The sequence below is a fragment of the Bombus terrestris genome, chromosome 10 (assembly GCF_910591885.1).
Source record: "Bombus terrestris chromosome 10, iyBomTerr1.2, whole genome shotgun sequence".
Classification (NCBI taxonomy): domain Eukaryota; kingdom Metazoa; phylum Arthropoda; class Insecta; order Hymenoptera; family Apidae; genus Bombus; species Bombus terrestris.
Window position 1 is genome coordinate 15,105,113 of NC_063278.1, and position 14,504 is coordinate 15,119,616.

General features: G+C 30.5%; 2 protein-coding genes across 3 annotated transcripts in view; one reads left to right on the forward strand and one right to left on the reverse strand.

The window, feature by feature from the left end:
- The window catches only part of LOC100650308 (vesicular acetylcholine transporter), a 202,408-nt gene extending 199,541 nt beyond the window's left edge, over window positions 1–2,867 (forward strand). For both annotated transcript variants that reach the window (XM_048409701.1, XM_048409702.1), the window contains exon 13: window positions 559–2,867. In XM_048409701.1, coding sequence (XP_048265658.1) covers window positions 559–768 — 210 coding nt within the window. In that variant the 3' untranslated portion in view covers window positions 769–2,867. The remainder of the gene's footprint in view (window positions 1–558) is intronic.
- A 3,363-nt stretch (window positions 2,868–6,230) lies between these two features.
- Window positions 6,231–14,475, reverse strand: LOC100650064 (mitogen-activated protein kinase kinase kinase 4). The gene is made up of 18 exons (XM_003403202.4): window positions 14,337–14,475; window positions 13,030–13,164; window positions 11,562–11,841; window positions 11,286–11,477; window positions 11,005–11,195; window positions 10,508–10,924; window positions 10,191–10,433; window positions 9,884–10,108; window positions 9,389–9,805; window positions 9,223–9,330; window positions 8,997–9,156; window positions 8,481–8,931; window positions 8,041–8,403; window positions 7,778–7,965; window positions 7,536–7,704; window positions 7,321–7,443; window positions 7,001–7,152; window positions 6,231–6,923 (listed from the first exon to the last, which is right to left on the reverse strand). Exons 1-18 carry the CDS (start codon window positions 14,414–14,416, stop codon window positions 6,744–6,746), a joined length of 4,074 nt encoding a protein of 1,357 aa, XP_003403250.2. The 5' UTR covers window positions 14,417–14,475; the 3' UTR covers window positions 6,231–6,743.
- Window positions 14,476–14,504: the final 29 nt, after the last annotated feature.

Consider the following 14,504-nt stretch of genomic DNA (forward strand, 5'->3'; position numbering starts at 1 on the left):
CTATCTATAGAAAATATTGAACTTAAAAAAGAATAAAATCCACTTTAAAAAAATAAAAAAAGCCACTAAATATTGAATGAAAATGTAACAAAATTAACATATTTCATATTTCTTCACAGCAAAAAACACAATTCTAGGAAACTTCGAAAGAAGAAGATTTCTGCATGTCGTATCTTCGGCTTTATTTTATATTATAATATGATATTGTATAAACCATTTTGTCAATTTTAATGTTTTGTCATTTTAATATTATGAAAAATCTAAAAATAGGATTGAGTTTATAATTATCCAGACACTGCAGGTTACAGGCTCTTACTGCATAAAGATAATGATTTTTCGATTTTACAATTTGACAATTTTAGTACTTAGTAGATTACAATTGGACTGGTTAACGTATACTTGTAACATCGAAACATTAAACAAATCGATCAATCAAATTTCTGCTTAAATTCTATTTTTTCTAGCAATCTTCTTAATAATTTAATTTCTAATAATCCCTATTTTAATAATCTCCCCCGTACTTTAAATATCGACTAACAAGAAATATCCAATTTTTAGGTAACTTCGAAAAACGATGCAATCATTGGTTACGGTCCAGTAGTGCCAGACGGTTACGGTTGCGCTTACAATCTGAGAAGCAACGGCATCATATTTTCTGTATCTGCTTTTCATAGCGATGGCAGAACGAACGCAACGCGTTTCGCTCAAACGCTCAAGCAAAGCTTATGGGACATGGCGGACATGCTAAACAGAGCGAATCAGAGATAAACTGGCGACTAAGAGATAAAATCGCGCGAAAGCAAAATATTAAGATGCTAGATAGAAATAATGATAATTTCTCGGTTACGAGTCCGAAATCATATCGAAAGGAAGTATACTCGAGCTCGTCTGTGAAAGTATTTAGCGTAGTACGAATAGTAAACGTTTAAGACAACTGTTCGCATTAGAACTCACACAGTTTGTTAGATATCGCTGATTTGATGCCTCTTTAAAATCATGAATAGGAATAGAACAGGACCGATGCAGAAACTTTCTATATCTATTTCGAACAATCTGTTTCCAATGAATGCATCTTAGCTGATAATTCTACATATCATCGTGAATTTTGTATTTGATTGTTCCCTCTATTCATGTTCGTGATATAATAACGCAAATACGAATAGAAATAACCAAAAGAAATTGTGCCATTTGAAAGGGATATTTTCTCGCTATTCTTCCCAGTTTAAATATTTGATATTTAATATCTTCTTTTAAGTATCGTATAATATTGTCGATAATTTTTCGGATAATTAAAGATAGTAGTTTGTTTGTAAAAAATAGTAAAAAATATGGTTATCTTAATAAAACTGTTTTAATTTTATTTTAGAATTAGGAAAGATATACATGTTCCCAGAGCCAGAGTGTATTAAGTCAAACTTTTCAAGCTTTAAGAGAGAGGAAATCAAAGTTGCAAAAACTTTGTAACAAGATGTGGAATTAATATCAGCTTTACATTTTTATGTTAAAAACTAAACGATTAAAAAACGACAAAATTCTTATCATCGGGATAAGCGAAAACTTTGATACGGATAACGTAAAATGTCTTTTTTTTCAAAATGGACTCAATTATTATTACATATTTACATGTAACAATTTCTAAAATAATTCGCATTATATACTCTATACATTGATGTTGTTATAAAACAATATTTTAAGTAAGAAACAATTTGTTGCCTTAATTTTAAGTTACTATAACATTTTCTAAATTCAGTTAAAATAATTGCTTCTCTCTCTCTCTCTCTCTCTCTCTCTCTCTCTAATATATTATATATTATATACAATATATATTATAATAATATATTATACTACACTAATATATTATATTACAGAATTAAACTTCAATAAACTATTTCTATTAATGAAACAGCAAGGAATATGCAAGAACTCTCCATCAAATGGCACAATTTGTTTTAACAAAGATTATAAATTACCGTACGAAGGAAGCCTTCTATTACGAGCAATACATGTATAGAAATATCACGTTCATCTTACTTGTTATTACAGTTATCGATATACATATCTAGAAAAAAACTACGTTGATCATCTAATCGTCAATAAACTTAAAAAATTCTTCGCAAATCACTGGACACTGTAATCTCATCTGTTGTTAAGTAGATACACGCGTACAAATGTTTATCAGGTAATTGACGACCGAAGCCGAACAAACTGAGACGGAAACGTTTAAACGGTAGTCGCTGCGTGTAGTAGGCAATATAGATCGATCGGTCATTGTAAAACTCTAGTCCTGTTACGAAGATCCTCGAACATTTATGTCCGAGCGCTGGAAGTTCCTTTCCACCGAAAGCGTAGTTTCGTTATTTCCCTATCGCTTGGTTTTAATCGTGCATTCACGATTAAAGGGGGTCTAATTCTAATAATTAGTTATATTGTTAAATTATCGGTGCTTTAACGGGTTTAGCCACGTGAATTGGATGTTCTATAGCGACATGTAACCTTAAATATAATCGAACGATTAGTTAGTGATATCTAGGAATATTTAGAAACTACGAAAATGTTAATACACGTAGCTTCATGTTGCGAAATTCAAATAATTTAAGAGTAATTCGACGATTAAATGAGATATGTCGATATGTTTGGAAGCAATGACATTTAATTTTATTGTTAGCTCGATGAGCATAGATTTTATTGTTAGTTGTTTCGCTATGAAGCGTACATTTTATTGAATCTGTAGGCATTGAATGAAAAAAGCATCCAAAATGTGGTATTCTGTCTCAGGAGAAAGCATTAATTAATCACGTTTGACAAAACATAGTTGAGTATCGATGTACTTTTATCTTCACATACAGCGACTCACGAAAGTATTCGAACATCCTTTAAAACAGAACTAACTTTCTTAACCCTTTGAGTGCTGTGGGCGCATATAGGTGTCTGGCGAAAGCTATCGGTGTGGACTAAGGACATATATATGAGTTTTCTGTAAGTGCCCGGCATGGACTAAGGACGCATGTATGGGTTTTTCAATTTTTCCGAACACCTACGCAGAAGTAATACCATTACGTTTGTGTGAAATAAATATAAATGCATTCCTAACGGCAGTAAACAAATGCCAATAGTGGCTCGTTATTGTTGAAGTGGTCACCACTTGTAAGAAAACTCTACATCTGGATTTTTTAGTTTTCTCAAGCACTGAATTTTTCACACACAACTAAATTATTAACTTGTACTATATTTACTAAATTTAGTTTTCTAGTTTATTGTTTTTTAGTTTATTACCCAAATTCTAGTTAACTCTAAATTTCAATGTTTATAATAAATAATTAAAAATAACTAAAAAATAATACTCTTGAATCATTTAATAGAGAGAGAGAGTTCCAGAACTTATTATAATTTGCGCTTTGAATAGTCAATCCACAGAGTTCAGTCTAACGAAAAAGTATTCCGTCCACAGCGATCGTCAGCGCTAGACGCGCGCCGTTCGTACGGACGGCATAGGCCGCGAATATTCAGCACTCAAAAGGTTTAATATCGAACCAAACGTCTTGACTTCTTTTGATAAGTTAGATGGATCGGTGGTTAACGTTGCTATGAGTCACAAACGATTGGCGAAAGATTCTTACATCTTTCGATACCTGTCCCTTGTTTCTGCATCAACCGATTTCGTTGAAATTTTCAGTACGTATATAATTAAGATAAGTCTTAACACATCTTTCAAATTTTTATTACAGGCTCGGATAAGGAGATTATAAAAAAGACCTTTACTATTTTCTTCGTGATTTCGACCAGTTGAAATTTTTTCAAATATTTTTATAAAATGGTTAACTAATTCATCTATGTTCCCAAAAAAAAAAATTCAAATCGTTTGATCCAATGTGAGAAAAGATATTCTGTTTTAAAAGGTGTTCAAATACTTTCACGAGTCACTCTAAGTAAACTTTATAGCTCAATTATTGTAAGCAATTAACATTCCACAGTTATTTTCTGTAGAATTGATAATAACCCATCGTTTAAAACTGTAAACAAGAATACGTTTGTTCAGTGCTATGATGCTTCAACTATTTCGTGTGAGAAAGTATCAAATCTTCCTGTTAACCCTGCTAGTATCCAATTTTTATATCTTAATATCGCTTTCATTTCAACTACAATTTTATCATATTTTTCTCAAGCCAAAATTATTCACTAAGAATAGGAAAACGCTATTACGTTAAAAATGATGTAAAGGATGCAACAGACCTAAATACAATTTTGAAACAAACTGCCTTATTTGGCAAAAGGATATGTTTCAACATGAAACAATAGAAACGTAATACATAATAATACGTGCCAATTAAACGATTGGAAACTTTGATTACTTTTATGTCATAAGAAGGAAACGTATATATTTTGTACAATGTGACGTATACTTTACAGATATTATTAAATTATTATAACAAAACAATTTAATCGCGAAGTATCACGATATAAATTTCTTCGTAACGGAAGCACTTTAAACACCAAGTACAAAATCTTAAACACGTGTTTTAGATTTACTAAACTGTTATTAAATGAAAAATTTATTTATATCATATGAAAATTATAAAATTGCTGTCAAGTATAAAACATAAAATATCAATCGTAAAGGCTGTAAAAATATATCATTCGCGGTATTAAGCTTGTTTTATAGTTTGATACCTTTACAGTAACAACGAAGAGACAGAGTACACGAATAGAAGTTGAAATACTAAATAACTCGGTAAGGTAGAGAAAAGATTTCTAGCGCACGGACCTCGTCTGTCGCAACACATTCTAAACGTGGCCAATCGTTCGTGTTTTGGCGCCCGCACAGTAAACTCTTGTCCAATTCTTAGGTAGGTCAATGGTTTGCCCTTCTTCGATAGACAGGCAAACGTTGATGATAGCTCTATCTCTCTATCACATTAATGTTCTACGTCTAATTAACTACTACTGTAACTAATGCTACTTTTCTTATATACCAAGCTCTGTCGATAGTGAAAAATTCAATTTTCATTTCAAAGGATAGAAATATTAACGATCGGCGCTACTGTCACTTACATCATTACTCTCATCCTATTGTATCAAATTATCATAATTTACCGTAATTTAGAATCAAACAGAAATGATATATATATATACATACATATACACACATATATATACATACATATATACGCCTATACATATGCATAGCGTAACACACGTTACATACTACGACACATCTGTTGACATTATTCATATTTTACGAAGCTGTTCGTTAGCTTTGTTATAAACTACATACTTCCAATGTGCAAAATACGCGTGTTTTAGGGTTGTCATTAAGGCTTAGCAAAGTTTTCTTGCGCTAAAGCATATATGTTCTATTGAAAATAGTGTTTTATCTAATACATATATTGTGGTTAAGTGATGAATTTGTTGCGTATTACATTAAATCGGAAATTTTATATTCATGGTCTGAGCAATTGTTTGCTTCGACATAAACATAGAGTGAATCTTTAAATAATGCGACGAATTGTGGTGGTTCCTTATACTGTTACTAAATAAAATTATATATAAATATACATATATAACTCTATACACGTACATATACGCACATATCAAGAAACGTTTTAATATAAAAAATCTATATCTGTTTTCGTGCATATGTGTACGATATATGTATGAAAGTGTTCTGTATTATCTTTAATCTTAAGCTGCAAATACCTATTAAATTTAAAATGAAATGGGATGTCACCATTAGAAGTAGTTATGTGGATCGCAAAACTGTTGCGATCGTATTTTCGCGGCCAAGAATATCGCGCATATCAGGCGAAAGCCAACATAGCGACGACTCTATCAAATAGAACATACGCTAAACTTATTAGAATTACTTACGAAATAAAGTCAACTGATTGTGGGCTAAAATAACGTATATATAACAATTCAGTCAGACATTATTTCAAAATACAAATATCCCTTACGAAGACTGCTGTCGTTGATATGAAATTATATCATATATCTTATAAGATGTAATAAAATAATAAACACAGTTGGTAATGATAGGTGACAATTGCAAAATCGCAAAAAAAAAATTCTTTATGAAATAGTCGTCTTCGTAATGTTAATTTAGTAATGTTAAACTTGTAAGCACACTTCACTTTCTGTTTATATGGAAAGTATACACAGCATACCTCTGTAATTAACTAATTTGCGGCAAGTATGTTGTATCATGTGTACGTTTTCTTGTGCAAAAATAAATACTATTGTGACACCACCTTTCACTTTTATTTCCTTTTTTTTAACAATACAATGTTTTCATTAATCACAGTGCAATGTTCAACTACAAAAAACAATTTATTTTCTGTATCGTAAAATAATTTACAACAATATTATACATATATGTATGTACACAATGTAAGTACCTTCTTCAAAGGTAGGAATGTTAAAAATTTACATACATCAGTGGCATTATATTTTGTTGCTATAGTATTAAAAATACATACTTTATGTTTGAAAATAACTTTTCTTCTTAAAACATTTTCGACTTAATATTGCATAACCAGATTTGTACCTACTATCTAGATGCCTAATTTTTCCCATTTTTTAGAATACAAATACGAGAAAACAACCGTAAAATAAACAGGAAACTGGTATGGTAAAAGTATGTGAACTATCAATATATTTAACCTGATGCAGGTAACAATGATGTTATAAGTTAGTTTATGCTTTCAAACTGAAAGAATCTACATACGAATACAATATCCCTATTATGCTTATTGTCGCAGTATCAATAAGTCGGCGTTAACATCTTCGTATGCTTGTGTAAACGGAAGTGTAAGTAAGGCATTTGCTGTCAACCTTTTCTTTGGATCATGTTGTAAACATTTTCTAATTAGGTTATCTCCTTCAATGGAAATATTTTTGGGCAATGCTGGAGTTTCGCCCATTCCCACCTAAAAGAATTAATACATAAAATAAAACAATGTAAAAGGTAAACATTCTGGAGGGAAACGCGATTACTATCACATACCTTAAACATAATTTGATAATTAGAATCATAATCTGACCAAGGTCTTCGTCCACTCGCCATTTCTATAACGCAGCAACCAACTGACCAAATATCAGCAGCTCTACCATGTCCACTACTTTCTGATTTCATAAATACTTCCGGTGCCATGTAAGCTATGTGCAAATAGTATATGTTAAATTATTTTTAAAGACACAATATCACGAATATTAGAATGAGGTACAGGAAGCTATTGTTATTTGTTACAATTATTTCTATAACACATATATGAGTGTGCACACCCGTGAACATTACTGTAATCATAAGTAAAAGCTGAAGCTAACCTTGAGTACCAACAAAACCTTGTAATTCACCCGGCATAGTAGTATGTGCTTTAATTTGCACAGCACTTCCAAAATCACCAAGTTTCAAACAATTTCCCTCATCCGTTAAAAAAATGTTTGCAGCTAGATATAAAATATGAATGTTTCATGATTTGTGGTCAAATCATATACGTACAAGATAATGTATTATTGTTATATTACAATATAAAACATACATTTAATGTCGCGATGTACTATTCCATGCGAATGGAGTACTGCTACAGCTGAAAGAAGTTGATGTGTATATTTTCTAACTAATGACTCTGGTAGACCATTTCCACTGCCCGCTACTAAACTTTCCAACGTTCCCTCGGCGCAAAATTCCATAAAAATTAACATTTCTTCCTACAATAAGGCAAATGTTATCCATATGTATTTGTAAAAATATGAATATTCTATTATATACACATCAACTTACACGATGAATTTCTAGTCCGTAGTATCGTACTAAATGTTTGTATTGAATTCCTTCAAATATTTGTAGCTCTTCAGCAACACGTCTAATTGCTCTATGATCCCCAGGTTGAAACTGAACTTCTTTCATAGCTAATAACTCACCAGTTTGATTGTTGACTATGGTATATACTTTACCAAATCTTCCTTGTCCTATAAGGAAGAATTTTAATGTATAATGTGTATTAAAATAAAAATTAATACATTTTCATATTCAGTTGAGCTTACCTATTTTGATACCTCTTTGCCAAGTAAAGGTAACTCTTCTTGCTTTAATACGAACTCTATCAACAGCTTTTCTATCAGTAACTTGCCCTATAAGTTCGCGGCCTTTTAATCTCTCGTCAATATCACATTCTACTTTTCTTATAGCCCGATTGATTCTTTCCTGCCTGGGTATAGTACGTTCAGAACTATTTATAGTAATACCTACATTTCCATCAACCACACTTGATGAAAAGGATTTTCTAGAACTTGGAATATCTGGAGATCTAACATTATCTTTAGATTTCTGAGGGAGACTTAAACTCGCAGTTCTGCTTCTAGTATGACAAGGTGAAGACGCTCTTGAATGAGGTAACCTTTTTAAATCTGCAATGAAGACAGCTGATCAACATCTGATTAAAGAATAAATAATGCTCAAACATAGAATAAAAATAGAACTTCACTTTCTGTTTCATTTGTAGCAGTACTTGCACTTCCAACAACGTGCGAAATACAACGATCCATACAGGTTTTTAATTCCTCAAATTCTTCATCAGTTAAATGTTTGGTATTATGTGGTTCGCATACTGTAATTAAAAATTCTAAACCTTGATTTGCCCACCTAGGTCGTAAACCTCTTCCACGTTCACATCGTGTTCTAACAAACTCCATCCACAAAAAGGCGAAAGAAACCAGACTTTCAGCTAAAATAGCTTTTTCTTCAAGTGCAAATAGTTTACATGTTTCTTTATGGTAATCAAAACCCATTCGATAAGCCTGATGAAGTATTTCCCTTATTCTTGAACGTATAGCAGATCGATCATATTCATAATTTGATTCTTCTATCTTTTTGAGATCACGTTGAAAATTTTCAATAACGTTTGTGATATCGAGTCTGAGATCCATAACTGTATCCTAAATATATAAGAAATATTTCTTTGTAAAGGAATAATTCTAGCTTAATCTATAATAACTTTTACCTTTAAAGATGTTAATGATTCCTCTAATTCTTTGTCAAAGATAGACCAATTTACAATATCACGTTTCAAACACTTAGCAAGCATAACACCTTTAACCACCTTCTCCCGAGCTTCTACAAACATTCCTTGCCATTCACGTCGTACAAACATTCGCTGAAATCTGAGTGATATGTCAGAATAAAGTAAAAACATTTATAGTATAATTTACAAAGTAATCCAATTTTACCTGTTTGACCAATCATCATCATTCCAATCCTCAAAATTTTCCTGAATCTCTCGTGGTCTCTCGTTAAGGTATTCTTTAACTTGTTCAATCATGGTTTTTGCGATTTCACTATAAAATAAAACGCAGAAGAATATATACATTATAAAAATATTATGATGTAACTCACCAGAATTTAACTCCCGCAATCTCGTATCCATTTAATATATTTCCTGCTATTGATTTTACAAACATCCACTCATCCATAATCAAATTTTTGTGGAAACTGTCATGCTGTACCATATCTACCCACTGCTGAAGGTAATCAAGATATACTTCAAAAACAGCCTTTAAACTTTCATCGAAATCTTTCACGTTTTCTTGAAATAAATTTTCGCAATTATCATTATTATTGGCAACTGCTGCACAAGAATGAGCTGCAAATCTGTCGCGATGGATACATGCAATTCTAAGACCTTCCCTAAGTTCACGCATAAGTTGTCGAACTGATAGTGGACTAGGTTGTTCTGGTTTTTGTTCTAATCTCATTCTTAAAAACTCATGAACAACATCTAACGGAACTCGAGACAAAAACACGAAAGCAGCCCTAAAAATTTTTTTTGTTATTTAATGCAAAGGTTCTAGAATAAAATATAAACAAAATATATATATACGAACGTTTTACCTATAAGATGGAAGATTTAATTCTCTTGCTTCGGGACTCCACACGCCATATCGTCGCAATTCTTCATCGCCTTCATATTCTTCGTTCAAAGTATTATTAGATTCACTTATATCACTTTTTTCTAACGTCAACCTTGCTTTCCTTAAGACAGAAGTATGTAATCTCTCAAGAAAATTTAAACTTTTTCTTAAACCTCTAGTCTTTAATACATCTTCAATATACTTCCTAGGAATTAAAGAAAAAATAAAAAAATTAATCTATTCATTAAACGTAAAAGGAGTTTTTAATATTTTAAGATAATATTCACCTGTAAGCTTGCCGATCGAATTCAACTAGGTAAAAGTCAAATCTATCGTTTTTATCATCTTCTGCATATGTAAATGACGATTCAGGAGTAGAAGGCCAGGATTGTACGAAAGATAAACCAGAAGAATTATTACTATTATTACTATCTGAAGGGCTGGAATTTTCATCTTGTTGGTTTGATACTTCAAATCGTACCAAAGTTTGCTTCCACTCTAAATGATCGGTCACATCGGAAGATCGTGAACTAAAACGAAAAAAAGATTAAGTTTCCTTGTTTAATATCGTATTTTGTTATGATAATATCATTATTTCTGACACCTTATTCCAGAATCTCCAGTATCATCGTGTTTTTTCTTTGTATGCGACATCATTAATAATTTTCCCAGTATTTGTAATTTGAGTCGATGATGCTTAGTCATATTATACCAAAGACACATTGCCTTCACTCTACCAATAAATTCTGTACTTTTGTATAAAGGATAATGTGCAGCAAAGGCTTGTGACGAAGGATAAAGTGCTTCTGCTACCTCTAGCCTAGACAGTAATCCTTCTACTTGCTGTAAAGCTTCACCTTGTGCTCGTGCACATGCTCTACAGTACATCGAAAGACAACCTGGACAAATACCTAATTCTATATTTGGACTAGATCCTACGTTCACTATTCGATCAATACGCGTGGTATTAATATTAATCCAAGGCGTATTATCATTCTTTACACTCGCAATAGGATCATATCTAAAAATTAACATTATTTTATTTAAACTCTTTTTCTATTTTATAACTGTAAGAATCTATTAAATTCTTACATAATTTACCTATACTCCATTATTTCTTTAAGTAAACCTTCTACAGCCTCACGTTGCTTGCACAAGTACTCATCTTGAGCCATTGGACTCCGATCAGCATGGTGGGCTTGTAGTTCTAGCCATATTAGATCTTTCAATTCGTTTTGCCACCGCGTTTCTTCATGACTGATTTGCCGACGGCAATTACGTTCCGTACTTCCCTACAAAATATAAACAAAACTTTAGTATGTGCAAATTTTTAATATAAATGTATTTTTTACGAGATTAATCATAATAGAATATTCGCATACCAATTTAATTAAAAAAGAGAATGTATCATGAAATAATTCCCGTTCTTTAAGACTCAACGTTTTTGGTGATTGCGCGATCGGTTCCCTATCATCAGTAATTGGAATTTTCTCGGTAAGTTTAATTTTAGGCTTTCTCTCTTCTACATCAACAGGTTTGGATCGCAAGCTACGGAATCTATTTCGAGTTTCAATCTATAAAAATTTTCAATTAGTTTTACTTTTGGACAATCGCCAAACAATTTTCTACAATTTAAATTATTTATTACTATTTTATACCTTCATATGATTAGGAGTAGATACTTGATGAGGACCAAATTTCTCGTTATAATTATAGGCTGCCTCCATATCCAGTTTTAAATCTCTTTCAGTTCCACGTAACACTTTCAATGTCCTTTTACATTTTCGACTTCCTTCCTTCGCTATATCCTGGTTTACCTCGTTTTCACAATCCTTATCTGCTTTATCACACATTTCGTTAAAAATAATGTTGTCCAGAGTATTGCGCCTGCGGATCGCTGCTTTCGACGGTATGTCTTTTTCTAACGATTTCGTTTCCCTTAAAATTAATTAAATTTATGTACGATTAAATATATGACAAAATATGGTATTCAAAAAGATATGTATAATATATTTTTTAACATATATGAATACGTGTATGAAATTGTAAAGAAATACATTTTCATATTTTAATATTTAATAAAATTTCATATATGTAATTTCAAATTCACGAAAAAATTTTATAAGATCGCTTAAGAGCTCGTTCTTTCATTTTATTTGATAAACAGAAATTGTTTATAATACACTCTTCTGGAATATGCTAATTTATGTTCGTAATGTATCATGAACACTTGTAATAGCATATTAATTTTGATATACATTATATACAGAATATTGACTCATTGAATATCATTTTAGTCAAATTCTTCATTTTGATTCTGATTTTCTTAAATTCATACTAATTGTTAATAAACTGCTTTAAAAACTTAAAAATACCAATTATAACAATTCTTTTTTATTTTATCTTTACGAATGATTTAAAAAAACTTATAGAATATTGGAGAAACTGTAATTATACTGCATTATTATGTATTACTGCATTATATTACATTTATTTAGCTAAACCTCATTTAACTATCTCCGTTAAAAAAACAATCCTTTTAAAAACTGTATTAAATGTTGTCTCTTAAATAATTCTATTAAATATTGTCCCTTCTACATAGCTATCTATCCTTTACCATTATACCTTTTGCAATAAGACATGTTTATTATTATTTGTCTACATTAATAAAAATTAATGAAATAAAAATTCCATTTTACCCTATTCTCTTATTTGTATACAATGTATAATCTTACGTATAAATTGATAAAATTATATTATAAAGATCGATCGTAACATTTTTATCATTATAACATTATGATCTATCATAAATATATTTTTATTAATGATATCTACTTTCATAATAATATCTTGATATAATTTTACACATACATTTACAATTTACAAATCATAAAACAATCGTTGCAAATTAGATTAAAGATCATATGTATGTATAAATACATGTAAATGTACGATTTTATAAATGTTTTTCTCAGGCTATTGTTTTTATTGTATTTCCAAATTTTCTATTGATTAGAGAAACAATTATTAAAATTTAACATAACATGTAGAGATATATTAGGAAAAACGAAGGAACGCTTGAACCGTTTCGCGTATAAAAAAACAAGTAAACGCTAATTAACTTACCCTCCATTAAGTTTCTGTCTCATGTATCGCTTTTTTCGATTAAGTCGAGTTCTCGGTGGTGTCTGTCCATATATATCGCACATTGCTTGAAACGAGTCATCGAATTCACTTGTCGGACAGCTTGAACCTTTTTTTCTGAAAAAGACATGAACTACTAAAATAGATCAAATAAAAATAAAATTCGGAGGAAATACATCAAATTTTTAAACATTACAAACTAAAACTTACTTGTATCGTCAAATAACATTACCATACATATAAAATAATATTACTGAAAAAGTTTAATGATAAACATATAGCGCTAAATATCCTTTAAATACTTCCTGTCACGTTTGTATATAAAAAATATTCATTGAAATATTTAACAATTTAAATATCTTTAATTTTATAATTATGTCGGTTTATTGACGTATATGCATGAAATGATACATATGTAGAATGCACGTACATATATGTACTTAGAATTACGATATATAGCATGTGTAATATCATAATAGTATTAAATTATTATTATTAAAAACGTTCATTACACGTGGAAAAAATAATAAAATAATTATATTAAAATATTAATTATATGCGGAAGTAAATCAATGAATCATTTTTATTCTTTGTACTTTTTAATTTTTTATTTTATGTATTTGTCAAATTGTTATGAACAATTAAATAAATTACAATCTAATTATATACAAAAATGATACAATCAAAACCAGATATTAATAAAAACTTATCATATATTTTAAGAAACTGTACGTGTACTATTATTAATTTTGTTTCAAATAAGTGTTAATAAACAACTATTTGATTAAATACATGAGTATACAAAATGAGTGACCAATTTTACGTTACATGTAATAATTTTACAATGTTGCATATGACAGACATAAATATTAAAATTATGAGTATAGTAAACGGAATTATATGCATCGTATCACACTAAACAGATATCTATTTTGATAAACGGAATAGACGCTTGCTTTTCTATACAACATTTTTATACAACGTTGACACTTTGCCACGAACAAGTACCAATGCATATACTATCCATATATTGATAAATGTCGTCACTCCAAGATCGACACTCGTTTCGCATGAGTAATAAACTTATTCATTGTATCTTACTATATTGTTCGTTATACTAATGTACCAGCGATTCTGTTTCAATTACTAAAAGTCGAAAAAATGTTGAATGACATGTAAACAAAACGTAGACATTGCTCCAATCAAAATTCTTACCGGTGGTATTTTTATATTACTGTTACTGTAAGTTGTTCGAATCAGGTAGCAAAACGAACATCTGACAAACTTACCTAACATAGCCATTATCATCGTCGGATGAACCTGAGAATGAATTTTCTGTAACATGACTTTGTATATCATAACGAAACATTCTCCTCAGATAACAAACACATCGCACTCAAAGCACCGTTGTAATCGTCCACTGAGTAGTAATGGACGATACAGTATCGATGTTTCGA